Source organism: Sorex fumeus, unplaced genomic scaffold, assembly GCF_029834395.1.
Source record: "Sorex fumeus unplaced genomic scaffold, SorFum_2.1 ptg000195l, whole genome shotgun sequence".
NCBI classification, from domain to species: Eukaryota; Metazoa; Chordata; class Mammalia; order Eulipotyphla; family Soricidae; genus Sorex; species Sorex fumeus.
Window position 1 is genome coordinate 1118844 of NW_026606252.1, and position 25357 is coordinate 1144200.

Below are 25357 nucleotides of genomic sequence, written 5' to 3' on the forward strand. Positions count from 1 at the left end.
GTGTGACCCAAAAAGCAAAAAAAAAAAAAAAAAAGGAAAAAAGCAAGGGACAGGAAGGAAGAAAGGAAGGAAGGAAGGAAGGAAGGAAGGAAGGAAGGAAAAAGAAAGAAAAAGAAAGAAAGGAAGGAAGGAAGGAAGTTGGAGCGATAGCACAGTGGGTAGGGCATTTGCCTTGCACGCATCTGATGTGGTTCAATCAATCCTGGGTATCCCATAGGGTCCCCCGAGCACCGCCAGGAGAGATTCCTGAGCACAGAGCCAGGAGTCAGCCCTGAGCATCGCCGGGTGTGACCCAAAAAGTAAAAAAAAAAAATTAAAAATTGGAGTGGGTAGGTCTATGGCAGGAGCCAATACAGCACCTGCCCAAATGCCCCCCTCACGAGACCCCCCTGGAAAGTGACAAGTGGCCGGGATGGGTTTGGGGACGGTCCCCGACCCCCCCACCGCGTCCCATCCCACTGCTGGCCCAAGTCCATCACCCAGAGGCTGGTTGGGCTGGCGAATTTTTCTCAAAGTGCTGGTTATAAGGTTCGTCCCTCAGCTTCCGGTAGACGTAGATGAACAGATCCGGGAATTTCTTCTGGAAGTAGTGGGATGGCTCTCCAATGATGGATTTCATGCTGAAAGGAAACGGAAGTGGTCACCCTTGGATACCTTCTCCCTGCTTTCCTGCGGCCTAGGTAGGGCCCAGAGATCTCTCACTGGGGTCCACAACGCTTCCTCTCCGGTTGTCATCTTAACGCACCAACAGCCCTGGCCCAGAGACTCCCAACTAAATCCCAAAATGGATCAGTGCCCTACAGAGATGTCTCTGGAACCCAGAGATGTCTCTGGCGGTGCTTGGGGGACCATATGGGATGCTGGGAATCGAACCCATGTTGGCCACGTGCAAGGCAAACGCCCTACCCGCTGTTGCTATTGCTCCAGCCCCAAAGGTTTGAATTTTTTTTTCTTTTTGGGTCACACCCGGCAATGCACAGGGGTTATTCCTGGCTCTGCACTCAGAAATTACTCCTCCGGGCGGTGCTCAGGGGACCATATGGGATGCTGGGAATCGAACTCAGGTCGGCCACGTGCAAGGCAAACGCCCTACCTCCTGTGCTATCGCTCCAGCCCCTCAAGTGATGCAATTTAAAAAAAAAATTGTGGAGGGCCAGAGTGATAGCACAGTGGGTAGGGTGTTTGCCTTGCATGCAGCCGATCCGGGTTTGATCCCCGGCATCCCATATGGTCCCCCAAGCACCGCCAGGAGTAATTCCTGAGTGCAAAGCCAGGAGTAATCCCTGAACATTGCTGGGTGTGACCCCCAAAAAAAAAAAAAGAAATTGGTTTCTAAAAAAAAAAAAAAACTCAACTACTGGCGTGGAATCTGCCCTTCACCTTAGGTGGGAGGCAGTTCTCAGGGGCAAGGGGCTGAGAATTTTCCAGCAAAACTACTAGCAGGAATGAGCTCCAGCCCTGCAGTGCCTCTGGGCAACAAGGCCCACCCCCAGCCATGCCTAGAGGTCCAACCTGCACTGGGACCCTAACTGACCCCTGGACTATCTTCCTAGCCCTTTCACATGGAAATACAACAATCCCACAACCCCCTTCCTCCAAGTTCTGAAGCGCCATGAAAACTGTGAAATCTTGAATCTGAAATCTTGTGGGTGGGCAAGAGGTGGTCACTGATATTTCCAGCAACAGAAGATGAATTAATGGGCTGGAAAATCGTGCAGTGTGTAAGGCGCTTGTTTGGTACCCAGCTGACCCGGGTTCTACCCCCAACCCCGCATAGGGACCCCTGAGTCCTGCCAAGAGTGATTCCTAAAAGAGCAGGAGCTAGCCCTGAGCGTGGCCAGGTGTGCACCTTACTCCTACCCCCAAAAAATGCTGAGTTAACCTGGGAATATATCCCAGAGAGGCAAAAAGGTATAGTCGAAGTGACATCTGCACTTGTTTGTTCATTGCAGCACTCTTTACAATAGCCAGAATCTGGAAAAAAAACCTGAGTGCCCGAGAACAGATGACTGGTTAAAGAAACTCTGGTACATTTACACAATGGAGTACTATGTAAAAGGTAAAAGGCCCTCCCGTTGATCATCGATTTGCTCGAGCGGGCCCAGTAACGTCTCCATTGGAGACTTTGTTGTTACTGTGTCTGGCATATCGAATACTCTCGGTAGCTTGCTGGGCACTCTGAGAGGGGCGGAGGAATCGAACTCGGGTCGGCCGTGTTGGCTGCGTGCAAGGCAAACGCCCTACCCGCTGTGTAGCAGTTAGAAAAGATGAAGTTATGAAATTTACATACAAGTGATACTACATGGAAAGTATCATATTAAGTGAAATGAGTCAGAAAGAGAGGGACAGACATAGAAAGATTGCATTCATCTGGGGAACATAAAGTAACAAAATAGGAGACTAACACCCAAGAGTGGCCGAGATTAGTACCAGGAATTTTGCTCCATGAGTTGGAGGCCAGCCACACATGCTAGGGGGAAAAGGCAGCTCAGATAGAAAAGGGAGCACCAAATAAAGGGTGCTGGGAGGATCCTCCCAGGATGGGAGAAGCATGCTGAGAGTAGACTATAGACCAAACATGATTGCCACTCAATGCCTCTTTTGCAAACCCCAACACCCAAAAGGAGAGAGATAACAAAAGGGAATGCCCCGCCACAGAGGCAGGGTGGGATGGGGGGGATGGGGGGTGGGAGGGATACTGGGATCCGTGGTGGTGGGAAATGGGCACTGGTGGAGGGATGGGTGTTTGATCATTGTATAATTGAAACCCAAGCACAAAAACTTGTAAGTCTACAACTGTACCTATCGGTGTCTCACTAAATAAAAATTATTTAAAAAAAAGTGCTGAGTCAATAAATAAATGGCTCTCTTTGCCTGACGAAGCACTCAGAACCCCAAATTGCTTCGCATACAAAGCTATTGTCTTCAGCGACTCAGCATCCTGTGAGTCACATCCATGACTCAGCATCCAATGATTCACACTTCGTGACTCAGCACCTCACAATTGGATGACTCAGCACTCAGTGATTCCGTTGACTCCCCACCCGATGACTCAGCATGCAGTGACTCGGCGTTTGGTGGCTCACATGTAATGATTCACAGTGGCTCGCATGCAGCGACTCAGCGTCCTGTGATGCGCGTCCGTGACTCAGCATTCAACGATTCAGACTCCATGACTCAACATCAGATGACTCAGCACTCAGGGACTCACATGCGATGAACCGGCCTCCAATGCTTCGCAGTGATTCACACTCCATGACTCAGCACCCAGTGACTCAGCACTCAGTGACTCACATTCAATGACTCACCATCCAATGATTCACAGTCCATGACTCAGCACCTGATGACTCATATTTGATGACTCAGCACTCAATGGTTCCATTGATTCATCCTCCAATGACTCAGCATGCAGTGACTCAGCATTTGGTGGCTCACATTTAATGATTCGCACTCAGCGTCCTGTGACTCATGTCCATGACTCAGCACCCAATGATTCACACTCCGTGACTCACATCTGATGACTCAGCATCCAATTATTCATAGTCCATGACTCAGCACCTCACATTCGATGACTCAGCACTCAATGATTCCGTTGACTCCTCACCCAATGACTCACACGTAATGATTCACACTCAGTGGCTCGCATGCAGCGACTCAGCATCCTGTGATGCGCGTCCGTGACTCAGCATTCAACGATTCAGACTCCATGACTCAGCATCGGATGACTCAGCATTCAGGGACTCACATGCGATGACCCGGCACCCAATGCTTCACAGTGATTCACACACCATGACTCAGCGCCCAGTGACTCACATTCAATGACTCAGCATCCAATGATTCACACTCCATGACTCAGCACCTCACACTGGATGACTCAGCACTCAATGATTCCGTTGACTCCTAACCCGATGACTCAGCATGCAGTGACTCTAGCATTTGGTGGCTCACATGTAATGATTCGCACTCAGCATCCTATGATGCACGTCCATGACTCAGCATTCAACGATTCAGACTCCATGACTCAGCATCAGATGACTCAGCATTCAATGACTCACATCTGATGACTCAGCATCCAATGATCCACAGTCCATGACTCAGCACCTCACATTCAATAACTCAGCACTCAATGATTCCATTGACTCAACCTCCAATGACTCAGCATGCAGTGACTCAGCATTTGGTGACTCACATGTAATGATTCGCACTCAGTGGCTCGCATGCAGTGACTCAGCGTCCTGTGACGCACGCCCATGATTCAGCATTCAACGATTCAGACTCGATGACTCAGCATTCAGGGACTCACATGCTATGACCTGGCATCCAATGCTTCACAGTGATTCACACTCCATGACTCAGCGCCCAGTGACTCACATTCAATGACTCAGCATCCAATGATTCACAGTCCATGACTCAACACCTCACATTCGATGACTCAGCACTCAATGATTCCATTGACTCATCCTCCAATGACTCAGCATGCAGTGACTCTGCATTTGGTGACTCACATTTAATGATTCGCACTCAGTGGCTCGCATGCAGTGACTCAGCATCCTGTGATTCACATGCAGTGACTCTGCATCCAATGATTCACACTCCATTCACCCTCAGCACCCAGTGACTCAGCATTCAGTGACTCACATTCGATGACTCCGCATCCAACCACTCACATTCCGTGACTCCACATCAGATGACTCAGCATTCGGTGACCCAGCATTCACTGACTCCCAATGATTCACACACAGTGACTCAGCAATCTTTGACTTTAGGTGTTCAATGACATGGTATTCAATGACCCCACAGGCAAGAAGAAGAAGAAGATGAAAGCTGCCTAGTCTGCCCTTTTGCTCCCTGTAAGACCCTTCATGTCCCTCTTCCAAACGTGGGCAAAGAATGGATTTTCTTTCATCAAAATGCCTTTCCCGGGGCTGGAGCGATAGCACAGTGGGGAGGGTATTTGCCTTGCACGTGGCCAACCCGGGTTCGATTCCCAGCATCCCATATGGTCCCCTGAGCACTGCCAGGAGTAACTTCTGAGTGCAGAGGGAGGAGTAACCCCTGTGCATCGCTGGGTGTGACCCAAAAAGAAAAAAATGCCTTTCCCAGGGCCAGAGAGATAGTTCATGGATCAAGCTTCCTGCTTTATACTTGGTGAACCCCAATTCGATCTCTGACTCTGCCCTCTGTTGCCTGAGCACCACTGGGGGGACCCCTGAGCACAGAGCCAAGAGTGGCCCCTGAATATCACATGGGGTAGCCCAAACCCCACAACTCCCTGACCCCACCACACTGTTTTTTTTTCCCCCTTATTATCACCAAATAGCAGACAAATTTAAAATTGACTGTCTTGGGGCTGGAGCGATAGCACAGCGGGGAGGATGTTTGCCTTGCACGCAGCCGACCCGGGTTTGATCCCCGGCATCCCATAGGGTCCCCCAAGCACCACCAGGAGTAATTCCTGAGTGCAGAGCCAGGAGGAACCCCTGAGCATCGCCGGGTGACCCAAAAAGCAAAATAAATAAATAAATAAATAAAATTGACTGTCTTAATCCTTCTTTTCTGCTGGAAGAACAAGGGAAAATAACACTCACTCTTCATTCACTTTGTCATCAACGTGCGCGCCAATGTTCCGTATGAACTTCAGAAGACCTACCACGGTGTTCTCGTAATGTGGGCACTTCTTCTTCCTTTTAGAATTTCTTTTATAAAATTCTTCCATTTTCTTCATAACGGGTTCATCAATCTAAACATAACACGGAGAAATGAAGGACCAGTGGTTTAAACAAAGAATTTAAACGCACATGAACACATTTTGTGTGTGTGTGTATGTGTGTGTTTTGGGTCACACCCGGTGATGTTCAGGGGTTACTTCTGGCTCTGTGCTCCGGGATCACTCCTGGCAGTACTTGGGGACCATATGGGATGCAAGGGAATAAAACTGGGTCAGCCGTGTGCAAGACAAATGCCCTACCCACTGTACTATATCTCTGGTAGAAATATATATATATATATATATATATATATATATATATCAACGGCCAAGACGCAGAGACTATAAAACCCAGCTCCTGGAGAAGAACAGCGCAGAGTCTCCTGCCCCCGTGCCTGGCCGTCCTCACCAGGGCCCCTTGGAGAGGGGAGGGTTGAGTTTCTCTCCCCCCCCCTCCCCAAGCAGAGCCCCAGCAGCTGAGGACCTCTGGAACCAGCCACGGCCATGCTGGGACCACTCTCCACATGTCCGGACGGGCCTCATGCATGAAAGAACTGGCAGAGAAATCCAGGCATGCGGGTCCCAGGGCTGAGGTCTCTAAGCCTACTCGGATTGAGACTGGGCCTTCTCCACCCAGACCCCCCATCTTCCAGTAGGCATCACACCCACCAGCTGCTGCCAGCGCCAGGTTGGTCCCATCAACGGCCAAGACGCAGAGACTGTAAAACCTACCTCCCAGAAGCGCACGGCCGCATTTGTGGCCACGCGACATCTTATTATCTCTTTTTTCCTTTGGAGAACCTGGCAGGCTACCAAAAGTATCGTGCCCGCATGGCAGAGTCTGGCAAACTTCCCGTGTTGTACCCAATATGCCAAATACCAGTAACAATGATGGGACTCATTCTCCTAATCCTGAAAGAGCCTTGAAATGGCTCTTTTAAAATCTCAGGACTAGGAAGAAGGAGACGTTACTGGTGCCTGCTTGAGGAAAATCGACGAACAACAGGATGATCATGATCATGATATATCACTGTATCACTGTCATCCCGTTGTTCATCAGTTTACTCAAGCAGGCACCAGTAATGTCTCCATTCGTCCCAGCCCTGAGATTTTAGCAGCCTCTCCTTACTCGTCCTTCCCAACGGTGCCACATTGGAGGCTCTTTCAGGGTCAGGGGAATGAGACCCGTTATTGTTCCTGTTTTTGGCATATCGAATACGCCATGGGAAGCTTGTTAGGCTCTGCCATGTAGGCGGGATATACATATCTATGTGTGTGTGTGTGTTCATAGAATATATATACAGTATACTGTAGATATATATACACATACATACATACATACAGAATATATATGTATATATAAAGTATACTGTATACATATTCTGTATATACACACATCCATACATGTATATATACATACACACATATATACCCACATATACATATGTGTAGATGTATATATGTGTATGTATACACATCTATATGTATATATGCATCTATATACATATGGTCTGGGCTGAAGCAATAGCACAGCGGGTAGGGCGTTTGCCTTGCACGCAGCCGATGTGGCTGACCTGAGTTCGATTCCTCTGCCCCTCTCGGAGATCTCGGCAAGCTACCGCGAGTATCCCGCCCGCATGGCAGAGCCTGGCAAGCTCCCCTTGACGTATTCGATATGCAAAAAAAACAGTAACAAGTCTCACAATTTGTTGTGAGACGTGACTGGTGCCCGCTCGAGCAAAATCGATGAACAACCGGAGGACAGTGACGGTGACAGTGATAAATATGTGTATGTATACATGTATGTATAGACATGTATATGTGTGTATATATTTTTTATTTAATTTTATTTATTTATTTATTTATTTATTTTTAGCAGAGATGAACCTTTATTTTATTTTATTTTTCCACAATTTTTTTTCCTTTGCCGGTCATACCTGGCGATGCTCAGGGGTTACTCCTGGCTTTGCACTCAGGAATCACTCCTGGCAGTGCTCAGGGGACCCTATGGGATGCTGGGAATCGAACCCGGGTCGACCGCGTGCAAGGCAAACGCCCTACCCGCTGTTCCATCACTTCAGCCCCTATTTTTTTTTTAATTTTAAACTTTTTTATTTGGGGCAACACTGGAAAGTCCTCAGTGTCTTGAACCAGGATTTGAACCAGGGTCACAGCCTCAGCCCCGTGATGCTTGCCTTTGACCTTTGTACAGTCTCTGCACCCCATACTGCAGCCTCAAAGCTGTAAACTTATCATCTATGAAGCATTAAAAATTTGGGGCCCAGGGGCTGGAGCGATATAGCACAGCGGGGAGGGCATTGGCCTTGCACGCGGCCGACCCGGGTTCGATCCCTGGCATCCCATAGGGTCCCCCGAGCACCGCCAGGAGTGATTCCTGAGTGCAGAGCCAGGAGTCAGCCCTGAGCATCGCCGGGTGGGACCCAAAAGCAAAATAAATAAGTAGAGAGAGGGGCCCCAGAGCACAGGAAGGGTGAGCCCCTCTCTGAGTCTTCACTGGCCAGGCCAACAGCAGGAGAAGAGTGAGGAGAGCTAACCTAACTCAGCCACCTCTTGACTGTCAGACTCGCTCATACCTTCTTATTCCACTCGGCGAAACTTCTGGAATGCCTGGACGTGTCGGATTCCAAGAGCTCAAAAAGCAAACTCTGACGTTTTTGGACTTTGATGTCAGATTCATTGCCTACATCCCGGAGGGCCCTGTAGCGCCTGAGAAAGACAGATTGGACGTGACTGTTCGAACCTTTCCTATCTTCCCAGAAATTGTACATGGGGGGCTGGAGCGATAGAACAGCGGGGTGGTCATTGACCTGGCACGTGGTTGACCCGGGTTTGATCCCCGGCATCCCATAAGGGTCCCCCGAGCACCGCCAGGAGTGATTCGTGAGTGCAGAGCCAGGAGTCAGCCCTGAGCATTGCCCAGTGGGACCCAAAAAGCAATCAACCAATCAATCAATCAATAAAGAGTGATGAACCAGGGATCTGGGCAATAGCACAGCAGGTAGGGCATTTGCCTTGCACAAGGCCGACCCGGGTTCGGTCCCCGGCATCCCCTAGGGTCCCCCGAGCACCACCAGGAGTGATCCCTGAGTGCAGAGCCGGGAGTCAGCCCTGAGCATCGCCGGGTGGGACCCCCCAAAAAAAAAGGAAAATAGAAACTAGAGAGGCCAGAGCACAGCAGGGAGGGCGTTGGCCTTGCACGCGTCTGACCCGGGTTCGATTCCCAGCATCCCATAGGGTCCCCCGAGCACCGCCAGGAGTGATCCCTGAGTATAAGACCAGGAGGAACCCCTGAGCATCACCCGGGGGGATTGGGGGAGAGGGGGAAAGAGAGAGACAGAGAGAGATGGGTCAGAGCAATAGCCCAGCGGGGAGGGCGTTGGCCTGGCACGCGGCCGACCCGGGTTCAATCCCCAGCATCCCATAGGGTCCCAGGAGTGATCCCTGAGTGCAGAGCCAGGAATAAGCTTAAGCACAGAGCTAGGAGCAAGCCCTGAGCACAGTGGGGTGTGGTTCCCCCCATAAAAATGCTGTCTAGTTCTTACTCAAGAGTCTAAATAAAAGTGTTCTCTCCCCTCCCGGGGGCTGGAGCTATAGTACAATGGGGAGGGTGTTGGCCTGGCACGTGGCCGACCCGGGTTCGATTCCCAGCATCCCCTAGGGTCCCCTGAACACTGCCAGGAGTGATCCCTGAGTGCAGAGCCGGGAGTCAGCCCTGAGCATCACCGGGTGGGACCCAAAAAGCAAAAAAAAAAAAAAAAAAGTCAAAAGCATAATGATACTTTACTGTCTGTCATCTCTTCGCTCTGAGACCAGTGACCACCCTGCTGTCCACCCCGCCTGCAGCCTGTGATCCAAGAGCCAGCTTCCACTGACTTACTTCTCCCAGCTCCAGAAGAATGGGTGCCCGAGAAGCTGAGGCAGGAGCTCCGTGGCCTCGCCCTGGGGTTGGAGCAAACATTGTAGAAGGTCCAGACTATCCGCATCTGGGCAAAGCGCTTCCTGTTCCTCTTGGCTCTTAGCTTTCAATTTCTCCCAGGAGACATCGCCCTTCCTGGCCAGGTACAAGACCAGCAGCCCCAGAGCCTGCGGGAAGATCAAGGCACGACCTGTCAGACACAGCCGGGCACAGACCCCTGGCCTCTAGGGTCCTCCAGGGGAGCTTCCTGCCATGGGAGGCACAAACATTAGGAGCTGAGGGTGGGGGTGGGGGCTGGAGCGATAGCACAGAGGGGAGTGCGTTTGCTTTGCACGTGGCCGACCCGGGTTCGATTCCCGGCATCCCCTAGGGTCCCCCGAGCACTGCCAGGAGTAATTCCTGAGCGCAGAGCCAGGAGTCAGCCCTGAGCATCGCCAGGTGTGATCCCTCCCCCTCCAAAAAAAAATTAACTTCTAACCCAATATTGGCTTCTTAATAAATCACTCAAAATTGTGAAAAGTGAATGAAAGCAGAAAATCAAAAAGCAATTAATAATGCATGTGAATACTGCAAAAAGAAAAAAATGAGAAAAACATTTTTTAACGGCCTGCTTTATTTATTTATTTATTTATTTTTTGCTTTTTGGATCACACCCGCCGATGCACAGGGGTTACTCCTGGCTCTGCACTCAGGAATTACCCCTGGCAGTGCTTAGGAGACCATATGGGATGCCAGGAATCGAACCTGGGTTGGCCGCCTGCAAGGCAAACGCCCTACCCGCTGCACTATTCTTAAAAAAATTACTCTGATTTAAGACAAAAACACTGAGTAATAGGCTCTATCAATATCAGCTACTAAAAGTTGGCAATAAAGAAATGCATCATTTCATGGTTTTAACACAATTTCAAAACTATATTCCATATCATACAACTTCAACTATTGCCCCGAAATGCTTTCCTATTTTCCAAACACAAAGAATGAACATCTTTCTTTAGAAATTTTAAGACTTGGGGCTGGAGTGATAGCTCAGCAGGGAGGGCATTTGCCCTGCAGCACGCGGCCGACCCGGGTTCGATTCCCAGCATCCCATAGGGTCCCCCGAGCACCGCCAGGAGTGATCCTTGAGTGCAGAGCCGGGAGTCAGCCCTGAGCATCGCCGGGTGTGACCCAAGAAGCAGAAAAATTTAAAAAAGTTAGGAGCTGGGGCCCCTTTGAATGCAGCAGGAAAATACAAGCCCCGGGAATTCTGAAGGAATTGCAGGAGATGGCATCCCAGGAGCTCAGTTCTACCGGGATTTCGTTCATGGAGAGAGAGCGAGATGCAGAAATAAAGGAAGAGGCTGCAGCAATCCAGAAAACGCGAGTGTCTGTGGCGGGAAGGGTGAGGCCGAGACACACAGGTGAGCCTTTTCCTCCCTGGTTACAGTAGGTACGCCCTCCACCAGGAGGAATTACGGTAATGAGCTCCCTCCACCAGGCTGCTGGAAATAAGAAATACGGTAACAGGCGCCCTCCACCAGGCTGCACGAATTACGGTTACGAGCGCCCTCCATCAGGCTGCAGGAATTACGGTAACGGACGCCTTTCACCAGGCTGCAGGAAATACAGTAATGAGAGCCCTCCACCATGCTGCAGGAAATACGGTAATGAGCGCCCTCCACCATGCTGCAGGAAATACGGTAATGAGTGACCTCCACCAGACTGCAGGAATTACGGTAATGGGGGCCCTTCACCAGGCTGTAGGAAACAAGAAATACGGTAACGGACGCCCTCCACCAGGCTGCAGGAATTACGGTAATGAGAGCCCTTCAACAGGCTGCAGGAATTACGGTAACGGGCGCCCTCCACCTGGCGGTAGGAAATAAAAAATACGGTAACGAGCGCCCTTCACCAGGCTGCAGGAAATACAATACTGAGCGCCCTCCTCCAGGCTGCAGGAAATACGGTAACGAGTGCCCTCCACCTGGCTGCAGGAAATACGGTAATGAGCGCCCTCCTCCAGGCTGCAGGAAATACGGTAACGAGTGCCCTCCTCCAGGCTGCAGAAAATACGGTAATGAGTGCCCTCCACCTGGCTGCAGGAAATACGGTAATACAATAATACAATACAAAAACACAATAACGCAATACAAAAATACAACAACAGGCGCGCTCGTCCGGGCTGCAGGAAAGCCGGGAATGGAAATACACTAATGAGCGCGGTCATGGGCAGGACAGGCAGCCGGACTTTGCACAAAGGCGTCTCCCTCCCTGCGACCGACCTTACCTTCAGATCAGCCCGGATTTCCTCGTCCCCCGCCTTCTCCGTGCTCTTATCGAAATCGGCCAGCCAGGCGGCACGCTTGGAATCTAAGGGAGGGGGGAGACCGCCTTGGAGAGGCGCGTTCCTGCCTGGTGAGTCAGACCAGGCTGACCTCTGACCTCTGCTCTCTGCACCTCAAAGCCAGGCGCTGACTCACCTGATACCCGCCAAGGCACACCCACCTCTGTGCTATTTGTCCCTGGCCAGGGGCTGGGGGTGGGTGAGAACCAGCGTGCGTGAGTCACTGCAGAGTTGGCCAAAGAGGTGCAGGTGGGTTCACGGCAACCAACCGGCCGCCCATGACCTTCTGCTTGGTGGCCCCTTGTCTTGCCCTCTCTGTTTGGGGCTGGGCCTGAGGGTACTGGAGCCACACCCAACAGTGCCCCTGGTTTGCTCCGTGCTCAGGGCTCACTCCTGGCGGGGCTCAGGTGTGGGACTGAGTCATCCAGGTTGGCAAACGCCCTTCCCCTGTGCTGTTGCTCCAGCCCGCGCCCACCCTCCGTGGGGTCTTTCCCGTTGTTTGCTTGGCTTGGGAGGCCACACCCAGCGATGCTCAGGGCTGACTCCTGGCTCTGTGCTCAGGGATCACTCCTGGCGGTGCTCGGAGGACCCTAGGGGATGCCGGGAATCGAACCCGGGTTGGCCGTGTGCCAGGCCAACGCCCTCTCTGCTGTGCTATCACTCTGGCCCCAGGAAACGTTTTCTTTGTTTGCTTTTTTGCTTTTCAGGTTACACCCGGAGATGCTCAGGGCTTCCTCCTGGCTCTGCACTCAGGAATCACTACTGATGGTGTTCGGGGGACCCTATGGGCTGCCAGGGATCGAACCCGGGTCGGCAGTGAGCAAGGCTAACACCCTTCCTGCTATGCTATTGCTCCAGCCCCTTCTGAGCCTTTTTAAGTCTCATATTTTTTTTTCTTTTGCTTTTTTGGGTCACATCCAGCGATGCTCAGGGGTTACTCCTAGCTCTGCACTCAGGGATCACTCCTGACGGTGCTCGGGGGACCCTAGGGGATGCTGGGAATCGAACCTGGGTCGGCTGCGTGCAAGGCAAATGCCCTCCCTGCTGTGCGATTGCTCCAGCCCCTTAAGCCTCATTCTTCATCTGGTTAGTGTCTCTGAGATTTTTTTCCCTGTCAGACGTCCTTTTTTATTTTTGCTCTCAGTTCCAAGTTCATTCTTTAAAAAAAAAAAAAAGAACAGGGCTGGGGCGACAGCACAGCGGGGAGGGGTTTGCCTTGCACGTGGCCCACCCGGGTTCGATCCCCAGCACCGCCAGGAGTGATCGCTGCGTGCAGAGCCAGGAGTCAGCCCTGAGCATCGCCAGCTGTGGCCCCCAAACAACCACAAAAATGCAGTTCCCGCAGATGCGTCTTGTGGAGAACCGCATTCTGGGCCTGGGCCTTGAACTGTGTTTTCCCTGGCATCTGCGTGGTGCCCTAACTACAGTCTCAGGGCTCCGCCCCAACCATCCATGTGACCTCTAGACCTCTCCGTGTCCACGGGCTGAGCACTTTGCCTGGGATTTCCGGGGGACTCACCTAGTAAGACATTGCTCGGGTGCAGGTCCTGGTGCGCGTAGCCGCTGCGATGCAGTTGCAAGACCCCCTTGAAGACAGAGGCGCAGACGGAGCGGGCGAACTCATCCTCCCCCTGGCCGGGGCCCTGGCCGGGGGCTTTCTGCAGGTACTCCTCCAGGCTGTGCTCATACAGTGCCAGGCACACGAAGACGCAGCCGCTGTCCTCCTGGCTCTCATAGAAGGTCACCAGGTGGCCGGGCTCGCGGTGGCGCTGCAGACAGGCCACCTCCCGCTGCCCGGGCTCGCTGCCTTGGTAGAAGCGCTTCACGGCCACCTCGCGCCCTTGGTAGAACCCCAGGTAGACGCCGCCCTCCGAGGTGTCGGCGATCTTGTACTCCCGGTCGATGAAGACCTTGAGGCCCCGGATCAGGGGCCGGTAGGTGCCGTGGAGATGCGTCAGGGCGCGCCCCCAGCGCGCGCTCTGGGGTTTCCAGTCCGCGGCGGGCAGCTGGAAATCTTCTCGGACCCGGTGCCGGCGGAGGATCTGCACCAGCGCGCGGTTGTACTTCCTCCTGGCCATCATCACCAGGTCCCCGCAGTCGGTGTTGGCCCCGCGCGCGCACAGCTGGTCCACCACGTCGTTGAGTTCCAAGCGCACGGCCACCAGCAGCGCCGTATTCAGTTCCCGGTCGGTGGCATCCAGCTCGATGTCCGGTTGCGCCAAGAGCATCTGGGCCACGCGCTCGTGCCTCTGCTCCAGGGCCAGCAGCAGGGGGGTCTTGCCGCGCTCGCAGCGGACCCTCACGTCCGCCCCCTGCGCCAGCAGGAGCCTCGCGATGCGCAGGACGCGCGCCTCGTCGCGGTGCCGGAGCGCGTAGACGAGCGCGTTGCGGCCACAGTTGTCGCGCGCGCTCGCGTCCGCGTGCAGTTCCAGCAGCAGCGCGCGCACCGTGGCCTCGTGGCCGCGCTCGGCCGCGCGCATCAGCGCCGTGCTCCCGCCCTTCCTCATCCTCGCCTGCTCCTCCCGGCTCCGCTGGCGCAGGTTCACGTCGGCGCCGCGCGCGTGCAGGAAGCGCACCGCGTCCACGTGGCCGTAGGTGGCCGCCTCGGCCAGCGCCGTGAAGCCGTTGTGGTCACACTCGTCCACCTGGGCGCCCCGGGAGAGGAAGAGGTCCAGCAGCCCCACGTGGCCCATGATGCCCGCGAGGATGAAGGGGGTCGCCCCGTTCCGTTTGCACTGCAGCGGGTCCGCGCCGTGCGCCAGCAGCAGGTGCACCAGTTCCTCGTGGCAGTTCTGCACGGCCGCGTGCAGGGGGGCCCAGCCGCCCTCCGCCTCCTGCGCGTTGACGCTCGCCCCCGCCTCCAGCAGCCGCTTCACCTGCTCCACGTCCTCTTGCAACACGGCGTTGAACAGGGCGTGCTCGGCGGCCCCCGCGCCGCCGTCGCGCGTGGACATGACCCGGGCACCGGCGTCTCCCGCCTAGAAGCAGAGGAGAAACGAACTCTGGGTGGGATCACGGAAAATCCTCCCCCTCGAGGCAGAAGGGGAGTGAGCTGGGGTGGGGGGGTGATTGTCCTGCGGGGTAGGGGGTCTCCAGCCCTGCAAAAAAGGTGGCTGAGTTGACGTCTGTGATTTTGCGTTTTGGGTCACACCGCGATGCTCAGGGCTGACTCCTGGCTCTGCACTCAGAAATCACTCCTGGCGGTGCTTGGGGGACCCTAGGGGATGCCGGGGATCGAACCAGGGGCGGCCGTGTGCAAGGCAAATGCCCTCCCTGCTGTGCTCAGAATTCCTGATCTGTCTCATTTCTTTCTGGAGGGGGCTAGTGATGGTCAGGGCGTACCTGGCTCTGCACTCAGGAATCACTCCTGGCAGTGCTCAGGGCACCCTAGGGGATGCTGGGAATCGAACCCGGGGCAGCCGCATGCAAGGCAAACGCCCTCCCTGCTGTGCTATAGCTCAGCCCCTGATCTATCTCATTTTTTTTTTTTTTGTGATGCTCAGGGCTGACTCCTGGCACTGCACTCGGGGATCACTCCTGGCTGTGCTCGGGGGATCCCATGGGATGCTGGGGATCGAACCCAGGTTGGCCGCGTGTCAGGCCAACACCCTCCCTGCTGTCTTTGCTCCAGCCTATTTTGTGTCTTTTTTTGCTTTTTGGGTCACACCTGGCGATGCACAGGTGTTACTCCTGGCTCTGCTCTCAGGAGTTACTCCTGGCGGTGCTCAGGGGACCCCATGGGATGCTGGGGATTGAACCTGGGTCAGCCGCGTGCCATTTTGTGTCTTTTAATGGGATTTTTTTACTTGCTTTGCTGAGGTTGGGGATGGTATTTGCTGCTGCACTTACCTCCTGGAATTGTGGCTTTTCAAAATGAGGAAGGAAGGTTTGAGAAACTTGTTCTGCAAGCAGTTATTCATTTATTTATTTTTGCTTTGGGGGGTCACACCCAGCAATGCACAGGAGTTACTCCTGGCTCTGTACTCAGGAATCACTCCTGGCAGTGCTCAGGGGACCCTATGGGATGCTGGGAATCGAACCCGGGTTGGCCACGTGCAAGGCAAACGCCCTCCCCACTGTGCTATTGCTCCAGCCCCTGCAAGAAATTATTTTGAAAGACATTTGTCATAGATAGAAAAATCACTGCAGAAGATTAGGACTATATGTACTTTTTAAAGACTATGAGAGAGACCAGACTGATAGTACAGCGGGGAGGGCATTTGCCTTGCACACGGCAAACCCGGGTTCGATCCCCGGCATCCCATAGGGTCCCCCGAGCACCTCCCAGGAGTGATTCCTGAGTGCAGAGCCAGGAGTCAGCCCTGAGCACTGCCAGGTGTGGTCCCAAACCCCCCAAAAGTAAAATAACAAAATAAAATAAATAAGAGAATTTAGTCTTGGGGCTGGAGCAATAGCACAGCGGGGAAGGCGTTTGCCTTGCACGTGGCCGACCCGGGTTCGATTCCCAGCATCCCCTAGGGTCCCCCGAGCACCGCCAGGAGTGATTCCTGAATGCAGAGCCAGGAGGAACCCCTGAGCATCACCGGGTGGGACCCAAAAAGCAAAATAAATAAATAAAATAAAGCAATGTCCTTTAAGAGAGAGAGAGAGAGAATTTAGTCTTAAGTTCCCCCCCTACAGTGAAGATAATTTTCCAACAAACCTTTCTATTTCATAACCACCACCACAACAACAATAATAATAATACAGTTTCACTGCCAGAAACAGACGTTGCTAACAGTTAACTGAATTTCTATAGTTTTTTTTTTTCTTTCTTGGGAGCGCGGCACACAGCCCCAAGTGCTCTGGGGGCTACTCCCAGCTCTCTGCTTACTCCTGTCCAGTGCTCGGGGGAACCACACAGTGCTGGGGGTGGGGTCGAGACTGGGCTCAAGTTTGTGCAAGCAAGCGGCTTCAACCCTGCCCTCTCTCTAGCCCCTAGATTCTGCTGCACACAGAGACTCAGTTTCCATCCGTGGTTCCGCCTGACGGTTCCTTTTGAGCACTGAGTTAAGAGTACCCACTGAGAGATGCCAGGTCTGAACCCAAAACCAAAACAGAGCAGCGGTTGGAAGAAATAGTGCAGCCGGGAGGACTGGGCTAGCTTGGCACCAGGCTGACTTGGGTTTGACCACCCCCAGCCACCCCCGAGCCTGACCCTTCCAGGGGTGACCTCTGAGCACTGAACAAGGAGCAAGCCCCGAGTGGGTGTGGCCTCCCTCACCCCCCAGCAAAGGGGCAGAATGGAACAAGTGAAAGAGATCAGAGAAAACTCATGAGGAGGATGGAGAAAGATTCAGTTCCTGGGAGATGCAACAGAACTGCCCAGTGATCCATCACTTTCGGTTTCACTTCCTGATTCTGAGGGCAAGAGCCTCATCAACAGAATCACCCTGACGGGAGGCTCTCGGGTTGTGGCAGAAGCTTCGAAAGGACTCAGTCCCGAGCACCGCGCCCGGAGCCTGCCCCCGCTCTGCACCCTGGCTCTGTGCCCACCTGCTCCTGCCAAGTTCTCGGTCTTTTGAGTCTCCAGCCCTCCCCGGGAGCTCTAGAATCTCTGGAAGAAGAAGAAGAAGAATTTCTTGTCTTTTCACGCTCAACCTACCTGGGAACGGCAGCCAGGCAGTGGCTCTTTCTGCTCCAGAGATGGTGGCCAGCAGGACCCACCAAAGAGAGGGGACAGGAGGAGGGAGGCCGGGCTGGCACTGGCGCCCAGACTCGGTCCCGCCCCGGGCAAAGGGCACTGCAACTGTGCCAAGAGCACCGCCAGCCGCCCCCGTTTGATTGCTGTGGCCCAGAGCACACGCAGCTCTGCTCCCCACCACGGGCTCCCAGGGGCAGCTCCGACCTCCCTGGAGACCCGATTCTCCAGCAGTGACCCAGCCAGGACTTACTGAGCACCCTTGGCGTTCTTGGGCGGCGGTTCCTGGCCACTAGAGGGTGCAATGGACTCAGAGAAACTGAGTCGGCCGGCAGGGGGAGGGGGACCCGCCCCTCACATACTGGACCGTCAGTGGGGACACTGATTCCTCGTGAGTCGAGCTTGGCTGAGATTTTTATTCTTTTTTTTTTCTTTTTGGGTCCCACCTGGTGATGCTCAGGGGTCACTCCTGGCGGTGCTCGGGGGACCCTATGGGATGCTGGGAATCGAACCTGGGTCAGCTGCGTGCAAGGCAAATGCCTTACCCACTGTACTATCGCTCCAGCCCTTATGGATGGATTAGATATTGATCAAGGTGCTGAACTGGGTGATGGACCAGATATTATTATTATTATTATTATTTGCTTTTTGGGTCCCACCCGGCGATGCTCATGGCTGACTCCCGGCTCTGCACTCAGGGATCACTCCTGGCGGTGCTCGGGGGACCCTATGGGATGCTGGGGATCGAACCCAGGTCGGCCACGGGCCAGGCCAACACCCTCCCCGCTGTGCTGTCGCTCTGGCCCCAAAGTGTTTTTCAGGTTACCAACAAATTTGGGGACTGATAAAAGTAGGTTAGGACGATTATGGGGTGGGAGAGAGAGAGAGAGAGAGAGAGAGAGAGAGAGAGAGAGAGAGAGAATAGCTTTCGATCCTTGGAGAACAGCCCCAAATCCTCCCACTCCCCCTGCCCTATGCCCCCTCCCTCCCGCCGTGGGCTACCAGCTGCCTCCCCCATCTGCCCTGCGCCCCCCCCCCCCCCCGGCCTCCCCCATCATCCTCCGAGCACCCACAGACAAGAACTCCTGGTTGACGTTTTTCACTTTTATTTTACAAGAATAAAATAGGAATCAAGTACCTCACCGCGGCCAGGAAACCAGTTCCGGGTGGCGCCAATAAATAAGGGATCACCCACGAGGGGGGCTGGGGATGGGAGAGGGGAGCTCCCGGCACCCACAGAGGTAGTGGGGGTGTGTGGGGGGGTGGACACCGGGTTCCGGCTCCTCCCGAGAAGAGAAACTGACCATTATAAATAACAGCTGCATAACGAAGATAGCATCCCAGCCAACACGTCAAACTCCAGTCACTGTGTCCCAGGAGACAAGAGCGTTATTTCCCCAGGGGACTGGGGGGGAGGGGCATGGGGACCTGCCACAAAAGGCCCACAGGAGGACACCCGTCCAGGGACAGGGAGGCTCTTTTTTTTTTCTTTTTGGGTCCCACCCGGCGATGCTTAGGGCTGACTCCTGGCTCTGCACTCAGGAATCACGCCTGGCGGTGCTCGGGGGACCCTATGGGATGCCGGGGATCGAACCCGGTCAGATGCGTGTGAGGCCAACGCCATCCCCGTTGTGCACTGCTCCGGCCTCTGGTCCCTCTTTCCAGGTCCCCAAATCCACCGAGAACAGTGGCCTGATTTGGGGGGGGGGGGGGCTGCTGGCAACCTCCCCAGAACACAGACTCTTTTAGACCCTCAGCGGCAAACTCCGGAGGTGCTCAGGGCCAGGGAGGCTCCAGCACCGCCTTGAGGGGTGCAGTCTGGGCCCCTCTGGGACAGTAGAATGGAAAAATGAAAGTCCAGGTCCCCAGACCCCCAAGGGGGACCCTTCAGGCTTGAAATTCGGCCCCAATCTCTGGGGGGACGTGGTGGGGAGGGTCCTTCCTGTCCGTCACTCAAGACCGGGGTGGCACCCGTCGGGGCTGGAACTCGGGATGGCTCAGCTTTGCGAGGGGGGCGGGGGGCAGGCGCGGGCCGCCAGGTCCTGGTAGGCAGGGGAGCGCAGGAATCGGGGGTACGAGTCCTTTTCCATCAACACGCGGGTCTTGGCCTGGGCCACGTCAAAGCAGGTGCCGGGGGTGGCCTGCAGGCCGGCTCTGGTCAGCTCCCGCGTCTCGTGGTCCAGGTTCACCTGGGGACAAGGACACCCCAAAAGAGACAGGTCAGCAGATGCACAGGGGTCCGGGGGTGGTCTGTTCCCCCCCATCCCCACCCCAGGGCCCTGTCCTGTCCTCGGCCTTCCTCTTCCCTCATCATCTCAAAGCCCAGCTGGGGTCCCCATCCACGTGCAAACCATCCTTGGGCCCCACCCCCGCAGCCCCGGTGACCTTCAGTCATGAAATTACGGTAATTTGAGGCCGCAACGATAGCACAGCGGGGAGGGTGTTTGCCTGGCACACGGCCGACCCGGGTTCGATCCCCGGCATCCCCTAGGGTCCCCCGAGCACTGCCAGGAGTGATCGCTGAGTGCAGAGCCAGGAGTCAGCCCTGAGCATCGCCAGTTGTGGTCCAAAAAGTCAAAAAGGAAAAAGAAATTACCGTAATTCCCTCCCACAAGCACCCAAAGGCCAGAGTGGGGCAGTACTGCAGACTCGCCACTAGGGGATGCCCTGTCCCTGCTCATAAGCTGAGGCCCACGGGCCAACAACCCAGGCCCGGGTGGGTGGGGGTCGTGGGGGGGAGCATTGCAGGGGGAAGGTGGGGCGGGGTCAGGCCAGGTCAATCAGGGCCCCTCCGAGGGCTTTCTCCTCGAAATGGCATAAATGTTCCAGTCTCTAAGGGGCTGGAGCCAGAGCACAGCTGGAGGGCGTTTGCCGTGCTCGCGGCCGACCCGGGTTCGATCCCCAGCATCTCCGAGGGTCCCCTGAGCACCGCCAGGAGTGATCCCTGAGTGCAGAGCCAGGAGTCAGCCCTGAGCATAGCTGGGTGGGACCCAAAAAGCAAAAAAAAAAAAAAAAAAAAAAACCAACAAAAATAAAAGGAGCACAGTTGGGCTGGGGAAGATAGCACAGTGGGTAGGGCTCTCCCCTTGCATGTGGCCCATGGGGGTTCAATCCCTGGCACACCACAGGGTCCCCCAAGCCCGTGACTCAGGGACCCCCCTAAAACTCAAGCCCCCCCAAGTCCTGAGCACAGAGCCAGGAGTTAGCCCTGAGCACAGCTGAGTGTGATCCCAAAAACAAGAACAAAACATTTTTTATTTAAAAAATAAATAAATAAGGGGCTGGAGCGATAGCACAGTAGGCAGGGCGGTTGCCTGGCACACGGCCAACCCGGGTTCGATCCCCGGCATCCCATAGCGTCCCCCGAGCACCGCCAGGGGTGATTCCTGAGTACAGAGCCAGGAGTCAGCCCTGATCATTACCAGGTGGAACCCAAAAAGCAAAATAAATAAATTAATTAATTAAATAAAGCAAGAAATAAAAAATAAAAGGGTTACAAAATTTACAAAGTTAGGGTTTGCCAGGGTCCAGCAAAAAAACCCATCACTGGGTCAAACCTGAGTCTGGGGGTCCCGGCAGTGGGTACCCCCCAGGCTTAAGCCAACGCCGTTGTGGGGTCTATTTGCCACACACACACACACACACACACACACACAAACACAAACACACACACAGAGTTATTGGCGGGGTCGGGGGTGGGCGAGGGGAGTAGACAGACGGGGGTCTGGAATTCTGGGATTCTGACCTCTTTGGGGGCTTCGCAGGACACGAACTCCTGGAAGATGCAGTGGGCCTGGGCCTCCCGTTTGGCTCGGCATTGGATCTTCTTGAAGCCCTCGCAGGCCAGCCAGAACTCGAGGTTCTCCTGGCTGAACTCCGTCTTGAGGAAGGCGTGGAAGGCGGCCACCCCGCCTGGGTGGACGAGAGGAAATGCAGGTCAGGTGACAGCTGGTCACTGAACAGCTCTGCTTGGGGGGGGTGGGGGGCATGATCTCCAGGGAGCACCCGCCTTTGTGTTTGGGGGCTGTAGGGACCACAGAGCTACTGGTTCAGAGGCGCTCTCAGCCCTAAGGCACCTGGACGCACACTCCTGCACGGGGGGGGGGGGGGGGGGGGGGCGGGGGGCGCGGAGGGGGGGCCCTTCCCCCAAACCCTCCCAACCCCCACGGACGCCCCCAGGGGTCGCTACTCACTCGGGTCACTCAGAAGCGCGTCAAAGGACTCTCTCCAGCGCAGAGCATTTGAGCAGTTTCTGCCAAAGACCAACAAAGGCCGGATTGAGGCTGGTTTGGTTTTGTTTCATTTTGTTGTTGTTGTTTTTTATTTTGCTTTTTGGGTCACACCCGGCGATGCTCAGGGCCGACTCCTGGCTCTGCACTCAGGAATCACTCCTGGCGGGGCTCGGGGGACCCTAGGGGATGCCGGGGATCGAACCCGGGTCTGCCGCGTGCCAGGCCAACGCCCTCCCCGCTGTGCTATCGCTCCAGCCCCTTGGTTTTGTTTTTAAAGAAAAGACTGGAGAGATAGGACAGCAGGGAGGGGCCCTTGCTTTGCGTGCAAGGTTCGATCCCCGCATCCCATAGGGTCCCCCGAGCACTGCCAGGGGTGATCCCTGAGTGCAGAGCCAGGAGTCAGCCCTGAGCATCACCAGGTGGGACCCCCCAAAAAAACCCAACCATATCAAAGTCCAACAGGAGCTGGGCGAGTCCCTCCGAGTATAAACACAGGGAGTGGATCTGAATCCTCAAACTCAGGACTGGGGCTAGGGGTGATTGTGGTGGTAGTTTTTCTTAGGGGCGGTGGGTTTTTCTTTGGGTCCCGGAAGTTCAGACCCCTCTGGGTCTTGGCTGGGCTCCAGCAGGCGGCATTTTTGCTGTCTCGGCAGGTTCTGGGGGGACTACTGGGGAGACGAGCACAGGCTCTGAAGGCAGGAGGCTGGGCTCCATCCCTGAGCACTGAGCCTGGAGCACCCCCCCACGCACCACCAGGTGTGGCCTCCCCAAAAAAGAGGGGTGAGTTCTCACATACTCCCCTCAGCCCCTGAATAGATCAGGAGAAAAGGCATTTGGAACCAGTGCGCTCTGAATTGGGGGGACTCCATCCGTGCCCCCCAGCCCTTTGGATTAGCAAAAAACAACTCCAGCCGGGGGTCCTGGGGTAGATTCACTCTCGGGTCAGCGCACTTGGAACCTGGGTCTCCCCGGGACCAAACTGGTGATGCCTAACTCTGAAGATCCCACCCCCCTCCATCCCCCTACCACCCCCCTCCCCAAATCCTGCCCCTCCCGCCCTCCCCAGCACTCACCCTTCTTTGCTCCGTTTTCTGCTTCCTGGGAGCCTGCCGGGGTCTGGTTTCTGCAGGAGGGTCCCCAGGCGCGTCTTGAGTTCCTTAGCTCTGCGAGGCAAAAACACCCACGGGTCACGGGTCACGGGACCCACCTCAAACACGGGCACAGCCCTGCCCGCCCCACCCCGACCCCATCCTGCGCTCACCCCTCCCCCCCATTTCCAGCCTCCAGATTCTTCCCCAGGGGGCTTCGGGATGGCCCCGAGCATGCCTTGATAGCCAAGGCAAGTGGCATTAGGGGTGGGATGGGGGTTCGGGGGGCGCGTTTAGTCTCCACCTCTGCGCCCTCCTTGGGGGGCTGGTATTCCCGGACAGCTCCGCGGTTTTTTTTCTCTCTCTGTCTCTGGGCCAGTCCCCCCCCCCCCCCAGGCTGGGCGACCCCTGGGGGGAGTGAGCAGCGGAGCTGCTCTCAGCCCCGTCCACCCCGCCGGGACCCAGCAGCCAGGCCAAGAAGCTGAGAGCGTGGACACAGGTGGACCCCTGCCCCTCCACGGCTCCAGCGCCCCCTCAAATGCCCCTTTACCTTTCCAGGCAGGTGGTGGGGAAGCCGCTCAGGGTCCTGCACATGGCCACGGGCGCAGGGCAGACACGTGGAGGGGACGGTGGTGGCGGCCAGGAAAGTGGAGGCGGACACTGGGGGGCGCCTGGCACGGGCAGGGTACAGCAGGACCAAAGGATGCGCGCCGGGATGCCAAGGAGGCTTTTATTGCCTCCGCCGGGATGGGCGGGGCGGAGCCGCGCCGCCGCCGACCAATGAGAGAGCGGGGCTGCCCGCGGGAGCGAGGGGGCGGGGCCTGGAGCCCGAGGGGGCGGGGCACGGCGCGCCGCCGACCAATGAGAGAGCGGGGCTGCTTGCGGGAGTGAGGGGGCGGGGCCTGGAGCCCGAGGGGGGCGGGACGGAACGGGGCGCCGCCGACCAATGAGAGAGCGGGGCCGCCCCGAGGGCGTGGCTTTGCTATTAAAGGGGGCGTGGCTTAGGGACCCGCGGCCCCGCCCCTGCTGGTACCCTAACTTTTCCAAGGGGGCCTTCTTGAGCATCTAGTGTGAGCCAGGAGACTTTTGGCATGCTCAGGGCTGATTCTACTAGAGTTGGAGCCGGAACTCAAGGAATTTTATCAGGTTTTCCGGCTTTTGTTGGCCTGTGTTTGGTTTGGGGGCCACACCTGACAGTGCTTAGAATTATCAGGGTTTTTTTTTTTTTTTTTTTGCTTTTTGGGTCACACCCGGCGATGCACAGGGTTTACTCCTGGCTCTGCACTCAGGAGTCACTCCTGGCGGTGCTCAGGGGACCATATGGGATGCTGGGAATTGAACCCGGGTCGCCGCGTGTAAGGCAAACGCCCTACCCGCTGTGCTATTGCTCCAGCCCCCTGTTTTTTTTTTCAGGCTCCTCTGCCCCCCTCCCCCACACCTTCTCTTCCCATTAGAATCCTAGTCTCTGGAGGGGTCTCTGAAACCTGTCTTAGCAACTCAGCGTTCTCTTGGCCCAGATATAGGTCCATGTTCTCATGGAACCAATCCCCACACAGAGATGCTTCCAGACCTTCCAAAAGACCTGAGGTCGGGCTGGAGCAATAGCACAGCGAGTAGGGCGTTTGCCTTACACGCGGCGACCCGGGTTCGATTCCCAGCATCCCATAAGGTCCCCCGAGCACTGCCAGGGGTAATTCCTGAATGCAGAACCGGGAGGAACCCCTGTGCATCGCCGGGTGTGACCCAAAACAAAACAAAAAAAAAGACCTGAGCTCAAAGAAAAAGAAGCGAACTTCAAGGGACAGTGTTCCAGATGACTGGGCCACCCCTAATTAAGCCAGGGGGGAGTGTGTGATGCCCTTTAATGTTGTGCTTATTGGCTGTGGTCGCCTGACTTTCAGCAGGGTTTTTTCTACCTCACAACCCAGCACTCCCAAGTACACAGAAGATTCTAGAACAGCGTCAGCATGAAACTGGAGGTCGGCCTTGCTAGGCAGTAAGGGAAGGAGAGGGTTTCTCGTGGATTTAGGTCTAAGTTTGTCTTCTTTGGGGCCAGGGCGATAGCACAGCGGGGAGGGCGTTTGCCTGGCACGCGGCTGACCCAGGTTCGATCCCCGGCATCCCATAGGGTCCCCCGAGCACCACCCGGAGTGATTCCTGAGCACAGAACCAGGAGTCAATCCTGAGCACTGGTGTGGCCCCCAAACGAACAAAAAGTTTGTCTTCTTCAGTGAGGTGTAGAAGTCTCAGGATTTGAAAAGAGGAGCAGGAGATTCCCCCAACCCTCCAACCCACTGAGGCTCAACTGACTCCGGGAGCAAAAGCAGCAACAGCTGGTCTGGGAGGGAAAGCGGGAAATGCAACGGGGGAGAGGGAGGCGGAGAAAGAAGCTGGATCCAGGCAAGTGGGGATGATGCGGGTGGGGGCGG

General features: G+C 55.3%; 2 protein-coding genes across 2 annotated transcripts; both read right to left on the reverse strand.

The window, feature by feature from the left end:
• Positions 1–475: 475 nt before the first annotated feature.
• RNASEL (ribonuclease L) lies at positions 476–14921 on the reverse strand. Its single transcript, XM_056108157.1, has 6 exons — positions 13487–14921; positions 11911–11993; positions 9606–9811; positions 8302–8434; positions 5589–5740; positions 476–620 (listed from the first exon to the last, which is right to left on the reverse strand). The coding sequence occupies exons 1-6, from the start codon at positions 14919–14921 to the stop codon at positions 476–478; spliced, it is 2154 nt and encodes a 717-aa protein (XP_055964132.1).
• Positions 14922–19594: 4673 nt separating this feature from the next.
• Positions 19595–23567, reverse strand: RGS16 (regulator of G protein signaling 16). Its single transcript, XM_056108158.1, has 5 exons — positions 23479–23567; positions 22914–23003; positions 21802–21860; positions 21354–21520; positions 19595–19797 (listed from the first exon to the last, which is right to left on the reverse strand). The coding sequence occupies exons 1-5, from the start codon at positions 23520–23522 to the stop codon at positions 19606–19608; spliced, it is 552 nt and encodes a 183-aa protein (XP_055964133.1). The 5' UTR covers positions 23523–23567; the 3' UTR covers positions 19595–19605.
• Between the last annotated feature and the right edge of the window lie 1790 nt (positions 23568–25357).

Excerpts from the sequence above, each read along its gene's own strand:
- RGS16 (XM_056108158.1), bottom strand. The coding sequence starts at position 23,522 with ATGTGCAGGACCCTGAGCGGCTTCCCCACCACCTGCCTGGAAAG. Across the intron at positions 21,861-22,913 it reads AGAAAACGGAGCAAAGAAGG|AAACTGCTCAAATGCTCTGC; the intron begins GTGAGTGCTGGG and ends GGTCTTTGGCAG. Across the intron at positions 21,521-21,801 it reads CGCGCTTCTGAGTGACCCGA|GCGGGGTGGCCGCCTTCCAC; the intron begins GTGAGTAGCGAC and ends TCGTCCACCCAG.
- RNASEL (XM_056108157.1), bottom strand. The coding sequence starts at position 14,921 with ATGTCCACGCGCGACGGCGGCGCGGGGGCCGCCGAGCACGCCCTGTTC. Across the intron at positions 8,435-9,605 it reads TTCTTCTGGAGCTGGGAGAA|GCGCTACAGGGCCCTCCGGG; the intron begins GTAAGTCAGTGG and ends TGTCTTTCTCAG. Across the intron at positions 5,741-8,301 it reads TCGCCGAGTGGAATAAGAAG|ATTGATGAACCCGTTATGAA; the intron begins GTATGAGCGAGT and ends TGTTATGTTTAG.